This window comes from Panthera onca, chromosome A3, assembly GCF_046562875.1.
Source record: "Panthera onca isolate mPanOnc1 chromosome A3, mPanOnc1 haplotype 2, whole genome shotgun sequence".
Taxonomy (NCBI): Eukaryota; Metazoa; Chordata; class Mammalia; order Carnivora; family Felidae; genus Panthera; species Panthera onca.
This window is the reverse complement of record NC_138341.1, coordinates 26,608,447-26,623,676: the sequence shown is the minus strand read 5'-3', so window position 1 is coordinate 26,623,676 and position 15,230 is coordinate 26,608,447. Positions and strand designations below refer to the sequence as shown.

At 41.9% G+C, this 15,230-nt stretch overlaps 1 protein-coding gene and 1 long non-coding RNA gene across 2 annotated transcripts in view; one reads left to right on the top strand and one right to left on the bottom strand.

Moving 5' to 3' along the window:
- TTC27 (tetratricopeptide repeat domain 27) overlaps window positions 1–13,451 on the bottom strand; it is a 176,911-nt gene extending 163,460 nt beyond the window's left edge. The window contains exons 1-4 of the mRNA XM_078444804.2: window positions 13,143–13,451; window positions 11,549–11,726; window positions 11,017–11,146; window positions 4,345–4,485 (exon numbers count right to left, since the gene is read on the bottom strand). Of these exons, the coding sequence (XP_078300930.1) occupies window positions 4,345–4,485; window positions 11,017–11,146; window positions 11,549–11,726; window positions 13,143–13,242 (549 nt within the window). The 5' untranslated portion in view covers window positions 13,243–13,451. The remainder of the gene's footprint in view (window positions 1–4,344; window positions 4,486–11,016; window positions 11,147–11,548; window positions 11,727–13,142) is intronic.
- A 99-nt stretch (window positions 13,452–13,550) lies between these two features.
- LOC132690993 (uncharacterized) lies at window positions 13,551–14,563 on the top strand. Its single transcript, XR_009615560.1, has 2 exons — window positions 13,551–13,680; window positions 14,254–14,563. It is a non-coding gene; the product is annotated as an uncharacterized LOC132690993 (long non-coding RNA).
- Window positions 14,564–15,230: the final 667 nt, after the last annotated feature.

Genomic DNA, 15,230 nt, shown 5'->3' with positions numbered 1-15,230 from the left:
AAATCCCTTCCACACCCGGCGAGACCCTTCCATGAAGCCTTCTCCCACGAGTGTGGCACATATTTCTCTCTCCCTTCTCTGAACTTCTACACTGTTCCTAGAAGTTAGCACTGCATCAGGTGCTTGTTTTTCAAGAGTATAACTCTACCTGGTCCAAACATTCTTGAGGATAGAGACTGAATTTCATACAGTGTCTTGACTATGGCTGAGAACACAGTAGGTTTTTCTCTATTGTCTGATGCTGTTTTCACTTGATCACTATTTCAAAAAAACTTGATCCTTGGGGCACCTGGGTGGCTCAGTTGGTTGGGCATCTGACTCCTGGCTTAGGCTCAGGTCAAGATCTCATGGTTTGTGAGTTTGAACCCCGGATCAGGCTCTGCACTGACAGAATAGAGCCTGCCTGGAATTCTGTCTCTCGCTCTCTCTCTGCCCCTCCCCCCCCACGCTGTCTCTCTCTAAAATAAACATTAAAAAAATAATAAAAATAAAAATAACTTGCTTCTTATTAAAAAAGAAAAAAACAGAAAGAAAACAACAAACAACAAAAAGCCAATACAAAAGCATGTACAGTGAAGAGTGAAAGTCTCTCTTCAGCTGACTCAGTGCCATTCTCCTCCCCTGGAAAAATCCATGACAAAGGCTTATAACCTTCTGGATCTTCCACTATGCGTATATGAGTGTATGTGTACATGTGTGAAGAGTGTATGGGTGAGTTTGCAAGTAAGAAGTATTAAATATTTTTGATAGGTTCATTAAAATATTAAGTATGACCATGCACTGAATCATCTAAATTAAATATTATAACTATGCTATTTTGAATATACTGCATGAAAGTATAAGAAATTAATTTTTCCTTTTTTTTTTTTTAAAGCAGTATCTACTGGGGCACCAGGGTGGCTCAGTCAGTTAAGCATCCTACTCTTGATGTTGGCCCAGGTCATGATCTCACAGTTTGTGGATCGAGCCCTGCATGGGTTTGAGTCCTGCACTGATAAAGCATGGAGCCTGCTTAGGATTCTCTCTCCCTCTCTCTGCCCCTCCCCAGCTCACTTTCTCTCTCTCTCTCTCTCTCTCTCTCTCAAAATAAATAAACATTTTAATAAATAAATAAAAGCAACATCTACTAATAGAAGATCATGCTTAACTATCAAAAGCATCTTTTTTTTTAACTTGAACTTAATGTCTTCATTTGATTAAGGGGTAAACTGCCTGGTTTCCCTCCTACACTGCTCCACAGCACATTGCTCCAACAATGGTGCGGTCACAAATGAATTTTGATTCTGTAACAAAATCCTTCTTAATTACTGATGCTGTTTCCTTAGTCCCTGTGAGGAAAGGTAGAATTATCTAATAGAGAGAAGTTTCACATCATGTTTCATTTACTTCCCGGAGGTGTTGCCTCATTTTCCTTCTTTTCTATCACTAAGGCTAACGACAGGCTACATTTCGATTATCTATCCCTGAACTGGCATCAGCATTAAGTGACTCAGGTTTGACAGCCCACCCTTCCTTTTCTAGACATGGGAATTCAGACAGAGTGAGTCAAAGAAACTGTCCTTTTAAGAAAACCTACGACATCAGGGGCTCAGTTGGTTGGGCGTCGACTTTGGCTCAGGTCATGATCTTGCAGTCTGTGAGTTCGAACCCCACATCAGGCTCTTCACTGACAGCTTGGAGCCTGGAGCCTGCTTCAGATTGTCTCCATCTCTCTCTCCCCCTCCCCTGCTCTCACTGGGTCTCTCTCTCAAAAATAAAATAAAAACATAACAAAATAAATTTAAGAAAACCTACATCATCAGATGCTGAACCTTTAAAAATCAGATCTATAAGTTAACTCTTAACCCCAAATCTTTATCTGGGGTGAGAGGGAGTGTGAAAAAAATAAAGAAAGCATAGCCTATTTTTCTACTAGAAAATAAAAGTGCCCTTATCTGTTTGCCAAGATTGCTTAATAGAAAATCTGAGGCATTAATAAAAAAAAGACATTTGAAGCCTCACTCTAGTTTCTAGATCCTGTCTCCTGATTTTAGCACTTATGACAGAATGTTCTGATTAGGAAGTCACACTAGTCAATAACCTCCTAAAAGGCAGGAAGCATAAGTGTACTCAAAAGGCACCCAATAAATCTTTGCCAGCTTGGCCCATTTTTAAAATAATTATAAATAAGGGAAACTGATATTCCAGAGAAATTTACTAGCGTAACGTCACACAGCTGTTAAGCGGCTGAGCCAGACAAACTCTGGTCTGATTTTGAAGCCAAGACTCTTTTTACTCAACATTTACATATTACTAATACTAGTCTATATACTTCACAGATTAGGGGGTTTGGGGAAAATCACCTTCTTTTATAGTTCCACAAAAATATCATTATAAACAACTTGATATATTCTTCATGAGTACGTCTATTCAAAGCTAACTTAAAAAGGTTAAAATTAACTTGGTTAAGTATGGGACACTTCTTTACTATTTTATCTTCATTTATCAAAGAAGTCATTTTTATATCATCATTTAGAAAATGACATATTACAGACCCAAAGAAGAAAGAACTTTCCTGTTTTCACTGAAAGGGAAGATTTCAGCACAGAGTGATCTCTGCATGGTGATGGGTAACAAGACAACAGGGTTGTAAGCCCAAGTCAAAAGTTGTTTAGCACCTGCCAAGAAATTCAGGTAACTTGTCTCTCCAACCCCACAAAGTATGACATTTACAACCAGCCGTTCAAATATTTACTTGTTCAACCCTAAGTTGATAGTACATATATCTTTTTTTAAAAGATGCTTAACTACTGGCTGATGAACGTTTTCCACCAACAAAATTTAAAACTGTCTCACTCATTTACTACTCTAGTCTCACTACAAAGACAATAATGTCATCTGGCAGCCTCATGCCTCAGTGACACTTTCTTTAGAGCCAAATACTAGTCATTCTAGAAAAGAGCATTCACTCAGATCAACTCTAGAAAAAAAATTTTATTCAAGCTAGCATGACTAAACAATCAAAGATAAGGCCTTATATCTACTCTGACATTTGAAGCCCATCCAGTAAAACCCCTTCCAGTACAAGCGATTCCAATTCCTCTGGCTGGCATGACAGTCACTGAAAGAGGCAAAACTTGCCTTCTTATCCCTACTTGGGTATGAAATACTTAGGAAAATAAGTCCTTACACAGTACAGCCCGAGTCTACATTTTGCCCACCGAAATACTGTTTTTCTTAAAAATCTTCAGCCAAAACTTGGAAATTGGGGAGATTTCACATACAGTTTAGATTTATCATTTCTGGGTCTACATCCTCAAGTTGCCACAATTAGAACAGGAGTCAGCAAACTACAGTCCGCAGGCCAAATCCACCCCACTCCTATTTTTGTACAGCCTAAGAACTAAGTACAGTTTTTACATTTTTAAAACACTGGAAAAAAACAAAAACCAAAAGAATATTTTGCAACATGTGAAAAGTATATAAAATGTCAATTTCAGTGTCCATAAATAAAGCTTTATTGGTACACAGACACACACCATTCGTTTACAAACTGTCCACAGCTGCTTTCACAGCACAGTGCAGCCTGAGGAGCTACAAGGCACACTGTACAGGTGGTGACGTCCACTAACCCTCAAAAGACACGCTTGTATCTCTCTTGGAGCTCTGTCACTCCTACCGCATAGTAGCTTTCTGTGAGTAGAGCAGGTCTTCTCACTAATTTATCTGTGACCTAAAGAAACAATGTAACAGACATTCAACAAATGCTCTACTAAATCCAACCCAAATGATGAACCAAGGTAGGATGTGGGCCAGGAAACAGTAATTAAGATCGACTGCAAGAAAACTAAAATTCTGCCTCCTGCTCACTATCCCTACAGGAAATTCATGAAAGACCATGGAGGATGTTTTCAAACCTTTAAGATTCAGAGAATCAACATTTACATACACTCACACATACACAACGTACGTCTATACAATCCTTTTAAAGGGGCTCAATATAATCTCATTTTATATTAGATGAATCTCATAAAAGGAGAAAGTTTTTGCTTATTTTCATTAGATTTTAATTTTTTAACATTTTTTAAGTTTATTTATTCCTTTTTGAGAGAGACAGCACAAGTGGCAGGGGAGAGGGAGGCAGAAAGAGAGGGAGACACAGAATGAAGCAGGCTCCAGGCTCTGAGCTGTCAGCACAGAGCCTGACACAGGGCTTAAACTCATGAACTGTGAGATCATGAACTGAGTCAAAGTTAGATGTTCAACTGACTAAGCCAACCAGGCATCTCTATTTTCATTAGATTTTAAAGTGATATACCTAAAGAAGACTTAGAAAACACCACCTACCGTCGTTTCTCCCCTTACCTGAATGGTTGTCAGTTTATGTCTTACATTCACTAGAATAACTCGTGCTATTAAGAGTAGTATGGGCTTTGAGGTCAGGCTGTAGACTGATTCCCCGTCTAGAATAAGCAGATTCAGAACAACCGCATCCAGTCCTTTGACCTGGAAAAAAAAAAAAAAAAAAAAAAAAAGTAAGCCAAGATGATGTAATTTAACAAAATATTAATCTTTATAGATCTTACAATAACACATATTTTCCAGTTAATTCAACTTTGAAACAAAGGCATTAATCTATTACACAGCAATTGGCACTGGACAGAATCATAACATTATAAAGGCCCCTGGAGACCTATAAACCCAGGCTGCCCTAACAGATGGCCACCTACATGCCTATACTTTAGAGGAACAGGGAAGTCAAGAAAATGCTAGTATTGAAGAGGTTTCACGACTTTATAGATTTACTTACAACAAAATAAAAAGCATCCCTATGTTAAAGTATTTACATTAAACACATTTCACATATGCTTCATTAGCTGGCAAACGTCATTACAAAGCAGGTCTGCTCCATAATTCCTAAGCCAAACAGCCAGCTAGATCTTACATATCAAATGCTGAGTGGGCCTAAAACTACGGACCAGTGGTAACAGAAGGCTGCAAAAAAAGACATGCATTTGGAAAACCCAGTCTTTAACTAAACAGAGACTTTCTACAATGGACAAATCACCTGCATTTTCTAAAATGTGCACTGTATAGTTTTGATGACTGCCACAAGACAGACAGCAGGAATGCTTACCCATTAGAAACATGAGCTCCAAGGTCACAGACACAGGACAGTGTCCTTTTTCTGCCTCTTGTTAGTTTGTGGATATAGGTAAATTTTTGAACTGAAACATCATTAACTACAAAATGAAATCATAGAACCCACACCTTGTAGGGTACGTGTAAGGATTAAATTAAATAATCCAAATAATGCCAGTGCCTGGATAAATACATTGTTGAAGCATTCGATACCGGCAAGAAAGAAAAAGCTGTGGGTTCACCCGCTGTCCTCCCTTCATCGTCAAGAAGTGTAATAGAGGAATAAAGAAAGAGCACCACCAAACTGCAAACAAAGCTTACCGCTACCTACACTAAGGCCAGAGGAATTTTTTTTAAACCTCAATAATTAAGAAGCTATTTTGAAGTTACTATAACTACCTCAATTTTAGAAGGAAACAGACACAAATGTTAAGTGCAGTCAAAAATCACACAGACGTCAGTGTCTGAACAGATTCCAGCCTGTTTTCCAACTCCCAAATCAGTGTTCCTCCTAGCACCCCATGCTGCCTTCCCCACGGACCGCTTCCTGCCCCTTGGCAAGGTTCAGGGCTATGCTAAGCATTAGGAAGAATGCAAGCACCAGGCCAGGATCACTTCCAGCCTTCCAACTAGGACCACTACCTTATGGTGGCATGGCTACTAAGATACAGACACTGGAAGAGGACCAGGTGTGGGGAGACCCTCACCATGAGTTCAGTCTGAGACACGTGAGCACAAGGCATCTTGCGAGACCCCCATGCAGAGGTGCCGAATATACCAGCAGATATACTCACTTAAGAACTTGGGAGAAGAACCTGCCTAATGTGCCAAGACTAGATATGCAGCCTCATTGAGTTCTCTGTCACACAAAGATGTCAAAATAAGGATACAACCACCCTTATTTCCCAAAGTCCAGACCAAACTGGTACACTACAAGAAGATATGACATGCCTTTAAGAAAAAGAATCTGTGGGGCACCTGGGTGCTTCAAGCAGTTAAGCATCCGACTTCAGCTCAGGTCATAACAGTTCGTGAGTTCGAGGCCCCCATCAGGCTCTGTGCTGATGGCTCAGACCCCACTTCACACCCTCTGTCTCCCCCTCTCTCTGACCCTCTCCCGTGCTCCCCCACTCTCACCCACTCACACTCAAGAATATATAAATATTAAAAAAAAAAGAAAAATAATCCATATTCTAATCACTTTGAAATGAGAAACATAACTAACCATTCTAGCACACGTTTAGATCATTCTCTTGCAAATGAAATCCCTAAACAGAAGCAGCAAACAAGTAATTTACTAGGGTAACAAAAAAAAAATTATACAAAGAGATAGAGACAGCCCATGATATACCACCTGGGTATCATTACCTCTGATACTCAAAGCAGGGGTTGGTTACTAAACCTCCTACTCTTCAATTCAAAACTCTCGGGAGATGGTAGTAACAAGACAAATAACAAATAAATGAGTGAATCTATATAAATAAATACATTTCTCTTCCCAGTGCTACCTTGCATAATCATGAAAAAATGAAATGCTTTTCTATCTTCTGCTTAAGTAAATCAGCCTCTGCCTACACCCGAGATATAACACTGATATTGCAACTGAGTTCCAAATGTGTTTCCAGAGGTTTTGGGAAATTGTCCATTTTTAAAGAGGATTGTTTAGGGGCACTTAGGTGACTCAGTCGGTTAAGTATCCGACCTCAGCTCAGGTCATGATCTCACAGTTTGTGAGTTCAAGCCCACATCAAGCTCTCCACTGTCAGCACATCTCACGTACTGCTCAGACATGGACCTTTAGTGCTATTCCTCTGAGACCGGTTAGCATCAGAAACCAGAAAACAGTGTTAAAAATGACAAGGCCACACCACCATAAGGTAGTTGATCCTGGCCCTGTCCTTGCAGCCTTGCTAATGATTAGCATAGCCCTGAACCTTGCTGAGGGGCAGGAAGAGATCTGTGGGCAAGGAAAATGAATTTAGCTTTGGTCACTATACTCTATGACAATAAAATATATTCACAAATATTTGTGCTTCACAAGAGCCAAGAATCATGAATTACCACAGGAAAATGACTGTACTCATGTGTTCAAAAGCTTCAACTCCCCCTACCTTCCAAATTCTTGGATTGCTGGAAAAGAGTATAAATTGAGTATTCCTTTTGTCTTTTTTTTTTTTTTTTAAGTTTACTTATTTATTTTGAGAGAGAGCCAGTGCAGGAGGTGCAGAGAGAGAGAGAGAGAGAGAGAGAGAGAGAGAGAATCTCAAGCAGGTCCCACACTGTCAGCACAGAGCTGGACACGGGGCTTGAACTCACGAACCATGAGATCATGACCTGAGCCAAGACCAAGAGTCAGACGTTCAACAGACTGAGCTACCTCGGGGCCCCTTGAGTATTCCTTTAAAAATAACCTGACACAAACAAAGAAATAAACAAAAACAATCTGACATTACCAAGAAGAACTGAACATGTGTATACTCTAGGGCATAGCGATTCCACATACGGAAATATACACCACAGAGGAGCTTCGCAACTCCCTGCTGGGATGGGTATACAAGTGTGTTAAAAGACCATCCCCTCAGCCCTCAGGGTACCCAACTAAAGCCCAAGGGCCTCCTCCATTTAGCACACTGCATCAAACAAACGCTATCATTTTTTCAGTATGCTGTGCTTCGAAATTCTTGCAAATGATTACCAGAAGATATGTTCCTAATAGCACTGTATGTAATATATTGGGGGGAAAAAAAAGGAAACATACCATATGGCCAAGAGTAGAACAGACATATAAATTCTGGTCTAGTCACGCAACTGGAATACTATACAACAGTAAAAGTGAATAATGATGTAATTTCAAAAATATATCACTGAGCCTAACAAGTCACAGAAGACGTACAGTGTATGTCATTTATTTATAAAAGTTCAAAAATTGGAAAAATTAAACAGTATGTTTCCTGGAGTTACACAGGTGCTAAAACTATGAAGAAAAGCAATGGAATGATTAACACAAAATTTATGAGCCTGGTTCATGGGAGAGGGGGGCCAGGGCTGCCATCAGGAAGCACACAGGGGACCTTCTGAGGCAGTATTTCCCAACCTTTTCCAAGGCACAGCATCCGCAGAAGATGCTATTATTAGTGGTGCCCAGCAGGAACTAGCAAATGCTGCTAACCGGAGGAGACCAGTTCACAGGCTCCCCCAACCCAGCCCAGGCCCCACACGGACACTGCAATGACACAGGGCTCGACATCTGGGGAGCAGCAGTCGGGAAGCTCTGTTCTTCAACACTGCTAATGTTTCTCAGGCTGGGTGGTGGGAACCAAGGGCTTTTATTATTTAAACTGTATACACTTTATATGCTTTTTTGAATGTATGAGGTAGTTCTAATAAAAAAAAAAACTAAAATCAAAGTCTCAAGGTTTCCTACAGTCTGGCCTGAATCCCATGAAGTCTGACCTTTTACTGCTACTCCAGCAAGCTCAGAGCAGCCCGTTCCCACAAACACTATGCTCTTCTCCCCTCTGACTTTCTGCTCACATGACTGCACCCAGACTGCATTTCCTCCTCTTCTCCACCTGTCCATTTCCTCATCACCCTTCAGGTTCAACTCACGCTCCACCCCCAACTAAACTGTCTGACACATCCACTTTCAATACTGGTTAATTTGGTTAATTTCAATATTCTTACAGTCCAAATCTCTCATGTAACCTACGTATGTACTTCCTTGAATTGTTACCTGACTTTACAGGTGCTTCTACACCAGTAGAGAGCAGAAAGAGGACTGGATTTGGACCCAGAAAATGTGGCTTCCAATTGCCCAGCTATAAGACCTCTGTCAAGTTTCCTTCACCACTGGGAGCCTCTGTCTTCTCATCTTTAGAATACCTCAAACTGGGGCGCCTGGGTGGCGCAGTCGGTTAAGCGTCCGACTTCAGCCAGGTCACGATCTCGCGGTCTGTGAGTTCGAGCCCCGCGTCAGGCTCTGGGCTGATGGCTCAGAGCCTGGAGCCTGTTTCCGATTCTGTGTCTCCCTCTCTCTCTGCCCCTCCCCCGTTCATGCTCTGTCTCTCTCTGTCCCAAAAATAAATAAAAAACGTTGAAAAAAAAAAAAATTAAAAAAAAAAAATTAGAATACCTCAAACTGATGGAACAGATGTCAATTAAGCCCCACTCGCCCCACAGAGCCACACTCAACAAACACTTATGACTGATGAGTTTTTAACGCCACAGGACTGAAGAGGCAGAAACCGTCTCATACACAGTAAGAGAGGGAGTGAGATGTTCCACATAAATAGCAAAGTTCTAGAAAAGTGAAGCAGATCTCTTTAAGTCACATAAGCTTCGGGATTTTAGTTTAATTACTTTGGATGAAAACCTCTGTAAAGTGCAGATTAAGTTCCCTTCTTAGAAGGGCGTCTGGGTGACTCAGTTGGTAGAGCATCTGGCTCTTGATCTCAGGGTCGTGAGCTCAAGCCCCACCTCGAGCATGGAGCCTACTTTAAAAAAAAAAAATTCCCTTCTTAGACATGAGATACAGATGATCCTTTAACCTTTCAGTAATGATTTAAGGCCAGGATTATGAATTTCAATTACTCTACTGCAACCTAATATAGTGACTCACTACACTGACAGTACAGTGCTAATTACTGTAGCTATCAGATTGTGGTTGCTTTTGTACTTCTCTTTCCACACTGCCATTAGATTATTTTTTTAAATATATTTTATTTCTTTTTTTTAAGTAAGCTCTATGCCCAACACGGGGCTCAAACTCATGACCCCAAGATCAAGAGTCGCACACTCCACCAACTGAGTCAGCCAGGCGCCCCTCTACCATCAGATTATTAACACTTATCTCTAATAATTTCATTCCCCTTTCATTTGTTACTTCTAATTTTGAGAAGCTTGCTAACAGAAAACAGGTCACTTTTGCTGCAAAAGTTTTGGATGCTAAGGAGCCCTTTTTGTAGGCTTAGTGATTGATAGCTATGTCTAGATCTCTGAGGTGGCTGGATAAGTCACTGTCACCACACTTCTCTTATGGAGTATGTCATACTCACCAAGCTCCATGCATATGCGCTGAAAAACTGTTGCAGAATTCGAACTGTATGTTCTACTGATAACATACTAATGCCAATCAGTAATACTGTCTTTATATATGGATAATAATTGTTATCACCATGGAGCACTTCTGTGCCAGGCACTTTAAAGAAGTATTTGTAAGGGGTGCCTGGGTGGCGCAGTCAGTTAAGCGTCCGACTTCAGCCAGGTCACGATCTCACGGTCCGTGAGTTCGAGCCCCGCGTCAGGCTCTGGGCTGATGGCTCGGAGCCTGGAGCCTGTTTCCGATTCTGTGTCTCCCTCTCTCTCTGCCCCTCCCCCGTTCATGCTCTGTCTCTCTCTGTCCCAAAAATAAATTAAAAAAAACGTTGAAGAAAAAATTTAAAAAAAAATAAAAATAAAAAAAAAAATAAAGAAGTATTTGTAATATAAAGGAAACCACCCATGGGATCCATTCTTAAGCACAGCAGCACAACTTACCTGCAATAAAATTAAACAGATTTCCAGTTTTGCTGCTTTGCCAGAAAAGATCTTTACATAACTGTGGTAATATCTGCAACTGGGTGACTGGTACAGGTGCCTGGACTTTAGTAAAAAGGGCAACTAAGAGAGCTCCATAAATTGGGAGAGTTCCATGAGGAGTCTATGACTGACAATGGAACTTCTAGAAGTACTTGAAAATCTGACCAATGAACAAGCATTCTTAGTAGGCTTTGTACAAGCTATACAGTCATGTTTTTTTTTCCTATCTGCCATTAACTCCAGGTTATAAAGACTAGTTCCTAAAGAAAAAAATAATAACACAATAATAACTATATATGACATTTCCGAAAAGCATACCTCACTGAACTGCTGGAACAAAAAGGATGGCAAAAAATCCTGAGGTTGTAAATCAACAAGAGGCCCCGTCCAGTTACTCTGAACAAAAAGTTGCAAACTGCTTACACCAATTAGGAATATCAGCTGTTGTCTGCATAGAAGAATAAAGAAACAAATATGAACCACTGTGCAACCACAACTAATTCCATTTCAGTTTTGTTAGGAAAAATGTAAAATATTAACCAACAGTTATTGAGATTATCCAAGTATTACAAAACAAAATTTCTGAAACCTGAACAATTTATGTCTCAACGTCCAACATTACAACCGTGAGCCACATAAGGCTCTTTTAAACTTAAATTAATTACAGTTAAATGAAATGTAAAATTCTGTCCGTCAGTTGCACTCCCTATTTCAAGTGCTCAAAAAGCACATGTGACTATTGGGCTGTCATACTGGACAGCACAGGTTTTCCAATGACAGCTAAAACCAATGTCTTTCTAGTAAATGTATTCAGTCTGTTTCTCTATGAAAATTTCAAATAAAATTCTACCTTTCAGCTGCGTCCAAATCTGTTGAGTAATCCAGGAATGTTACTATCTGCTTCTCAAGGTAACTGTCAATCTTTTCTTCAGTCATTGTGGTTGAGTTAAAAATATTTTGAGTCAACGAATTTAAGAATATGGCCTCAAAGTTCCCTTCTAGCAGCAACTGTAAGAAAGATCCACTCTCTGCAATATAAAAAATTAGTCCAATAATCCAAAAGAACCATTTTTTTCAAACTGTAAATGATAACACCATTAGGTAAATCTACCATTTTAGTATGCAAAATTTTTTAAATGCATATCCTTAGAATGCCTACTGTACATTAATCACAAAGCACTGAGAAAATTCCCATCATTCTACAAACATCACCTCTTCTACAATTAGCAGCTCATCCATACAACGAGCAGCAAGGTAGAAGACAGACCCAGGAATAATATTCCTCATTAGTAAGTACAGTAAAACCTTGGTTTGCAAGCATAATTCATTCCGGAAACACGCTTGTAATCCAAGCACTGGTATATCAAAGCGGATTTCAAGAACCATTGGCTCAGTTGTGTTCATGCGACATTCGGTGACACAAGACATCGTTCATTTATCAAGTCAAACTTTATTAGAAATGTTTGCTCATCTTGAGGAACACTCGCAGAACGAGTTACTTGCAATCCAAGGTTTTACTGTATTGTCACCCTTCTGTTGGGAATTCAAAAAGATTCCTACTGACAAGAGAAAAGTTTCCATAAACAGGGGTCTAAGGCCTTTCATAACCTGGCTCCTCCTACCCACACTATACTCCCTGAGGCAGAGCTGGTTCACTCATTTTTCCCCTAATACCCCATGAATATGTCTGTGATTTTTCCTGCTGGGCTCTTCTCCACTTGTCTCATTCTTTAATCAAAATTCAGCTCAAATCTGACTTCTTCCCTGAAAATTTTCCAGATGACCAGACTTCAAAAACTACCTCTCTCCTGAAGCACCTATTGCTTGTGTGTGCACACACACCTATTGTGTGTGTGTACACACACACACACACCCCGCTTATATACTGTCCTAGATTGTTACTTCTCTTCTGGATTCAGCCTTAATCCCACAACCAGATGTGCCTATATCCTACATTTATCACTAGTAAATATGCCTTTTAACCCTACCTCTCCTGTAAACGTGTACTGTTCACAAGAATTACATCTTTGCTGCCTCGTTTTAGCTTTTCTGTTTCTCAGCGGTGGGACCTTGAATAAATTATTTAAACAATGTATTTAAATGTCTTCAGCTGCAAAGTGGTATTAAATGTAGTATCTACCTTACATGTCTATTACAAGGATTAAATGACTGTATAAAAGTTAAGGACTTAGAAAAGACGCTGACATCGCCATCGGTGTCATCACTGAACCGAGGCGGTGAGAAGTTTGGGGTAAAGACAAGCACAGAGCCCAAGGACCCCACCCGCTACATCAAGGATGCAACAATCCAAAGCTTTAAGGAATCAGCTAGATTTGGGCAGAAAAACAAAACAAACACGGAAGAATGAAAACCCAGCCGCCGCCACTCTTTCTCCTCACAGTCCACACGCTGGCCTACGTTCCTGGGAGGTTCGCCTTTCTCACCTGATTCGGTTACTCCCTCCTGCTTCCACTGCTGCCGCTCAGCCTCAGTGGAGAAGCCCCTCAAAACTGCCAGCTCCGGTATCCACATCTCCCTGGACATCGCTGCAGCCCAAACAGGTTCCTACGAGGGTCACACAGGAGTCAACTAAAGAAGATGAAAGGAGGAGGGCCCAAAGACGCTGAAATCTCGTGGTGACAGTTCCTGTGAATACACCCACAGCCTTAGAACTCCATGTGCAGACACAGGAACACGGACGCGGCCATGACAGCAGCGCGGGACACCCTGGGAAAAAACACACACACTCCGCCCCGGCTTCCGCCTAAGAGACCAACCCAAGGTCTTAGTACTGAGCATGCCCAGTAGAGACGCCCCGCCCCGAGCGGGCAATGGGCGGGTTCGAGGGCGGGTCTCCTCTTTAGGGGCGGGGGCCGCGAGCTGTAGAAGATTTGAGCGGCGTGGAGTCCTCTTGCCCCACCCGCCTCGGACTGGGATTAAATAAAATGAGGCTAAACGGCTGTCTTGGTCTGAGAAGAAGAGGTAATAGGGAAAGGTCTACCGCTTGGATTCCTAAACCTTTTTGGATCAGAACCCTCCTGACTACCTGACGCGGGTCCTGGCGGCAAAATGCATGTGGGCCCTTAGTGCCAACATTTGGGTACCGTCCGGCAAATTAGAGACCTTCTGAAGTGGAGTCCGCGAACTCCGGGTTAAGAACCTCGTCCGCAGAGACTAGGTCTTTATTCTTAGAAAGAATGAAAGTGTGAGGAAAGCATCGGGGCGCCTGGCTGGCTGAGGCCGGGGAACCGGCCACTCGATCTAGGGGTCGTGAGTTCAAGCCCCATGTCAGGAGTAGAGATTACATACCTCTATGCACACATACACAAACAAATACAAACCAACTTTAAAAATTAAAAAGTGTAAGGAAGGTATCTGGTTTTGACGCTGCCACTAAATCATGACCGAGTGGGGCATGTGGCCCGGCGGCTGGTGAAGGGAAGGAAGTTAGTGGAGGAAAGACTGACGCCAGAAACCTGTCACCCCTGCGGGCCTGCCGCTGAGCACGGAGCTGGCGCCTCATTCGCATTTCTCCTTGTCCTTTCTTCCACGTAGCCGCCCTCCTAGGTCGAAACGGAGGCTCAGAGACCCAGGCCTCAGCGGGGCGGGACGCCACCCGAGTGGGCCTGACACCTGCCCTCCGAGAATGGAAAGCCCCTGCACGATCCAGGGCAATCCCGACCGCGCAGCCTTCCTGCGGCAATAAAAGTGCAAGAGATCTCTGAAAGAGCCGCTCCTGGGGGGAATGGTGCTCGGCTGCTGCAAGAAGCCAAAGGAAGCCAGACCTGAGCTGTGAGCGAAGAGCAGAAGCCCGAGAAGGTCTTCTCATTGAAAAGTAATTAAAAGTTATTTGTGCGGGAAATGATATTTAATCAGGGTGTCCATCCGTATTGTTGTTGTTTTTTTCAGCACAGAATCCAGCACTGTCTAAACCATTTGACAGTAGAAACACTGACCACTACACCATTCCTCGGGTGCCTGTAGAGCCCCCCTGTCCCACACAGTGAACTTGGTGCTTTCTCTAGAATTCAAGGTTGGTTTGTTTGCACTTGAGGAGTGCCTGGGCGGCTTAGTGGGTCAAGCGTCCAGCTCTGGGTTTCGGCTCAGGTCAAGATCTCACGGTTTCGTGGGTTTTAGCCCCTTGGCAGGCCCTGCACTGACAGTGTAGAGCCTGCTTGGGATTGTTTCTCTCTCTCTCTCTCTCTCTCTCTCTCTCTCTGCCCCTCCCCCCCTCGCGCTGTCTCTGTCTCTCTCAAAATAAATAAATCAACTTTTAAAAAATCCTTAAATGAGATATGCTTCACAATCATAGTAATTAAGTATATTAATCCCTCTTCAGGCAAAATGGACTCCGGGAATAAAAATGTGGGAGAAAAAAATATGGTCTCAACTGAAAAAATATATATATATATGGAGTGGATACTGAGCTGATGGGCAGGGCAGGTCCACTTGGGGATCCATGGAGTGCCTTGCCTGGGCGGGTTGCTGGGAACCCTGATGTCACCATCTATTAAGTTCTTTTTCTTTGAGCT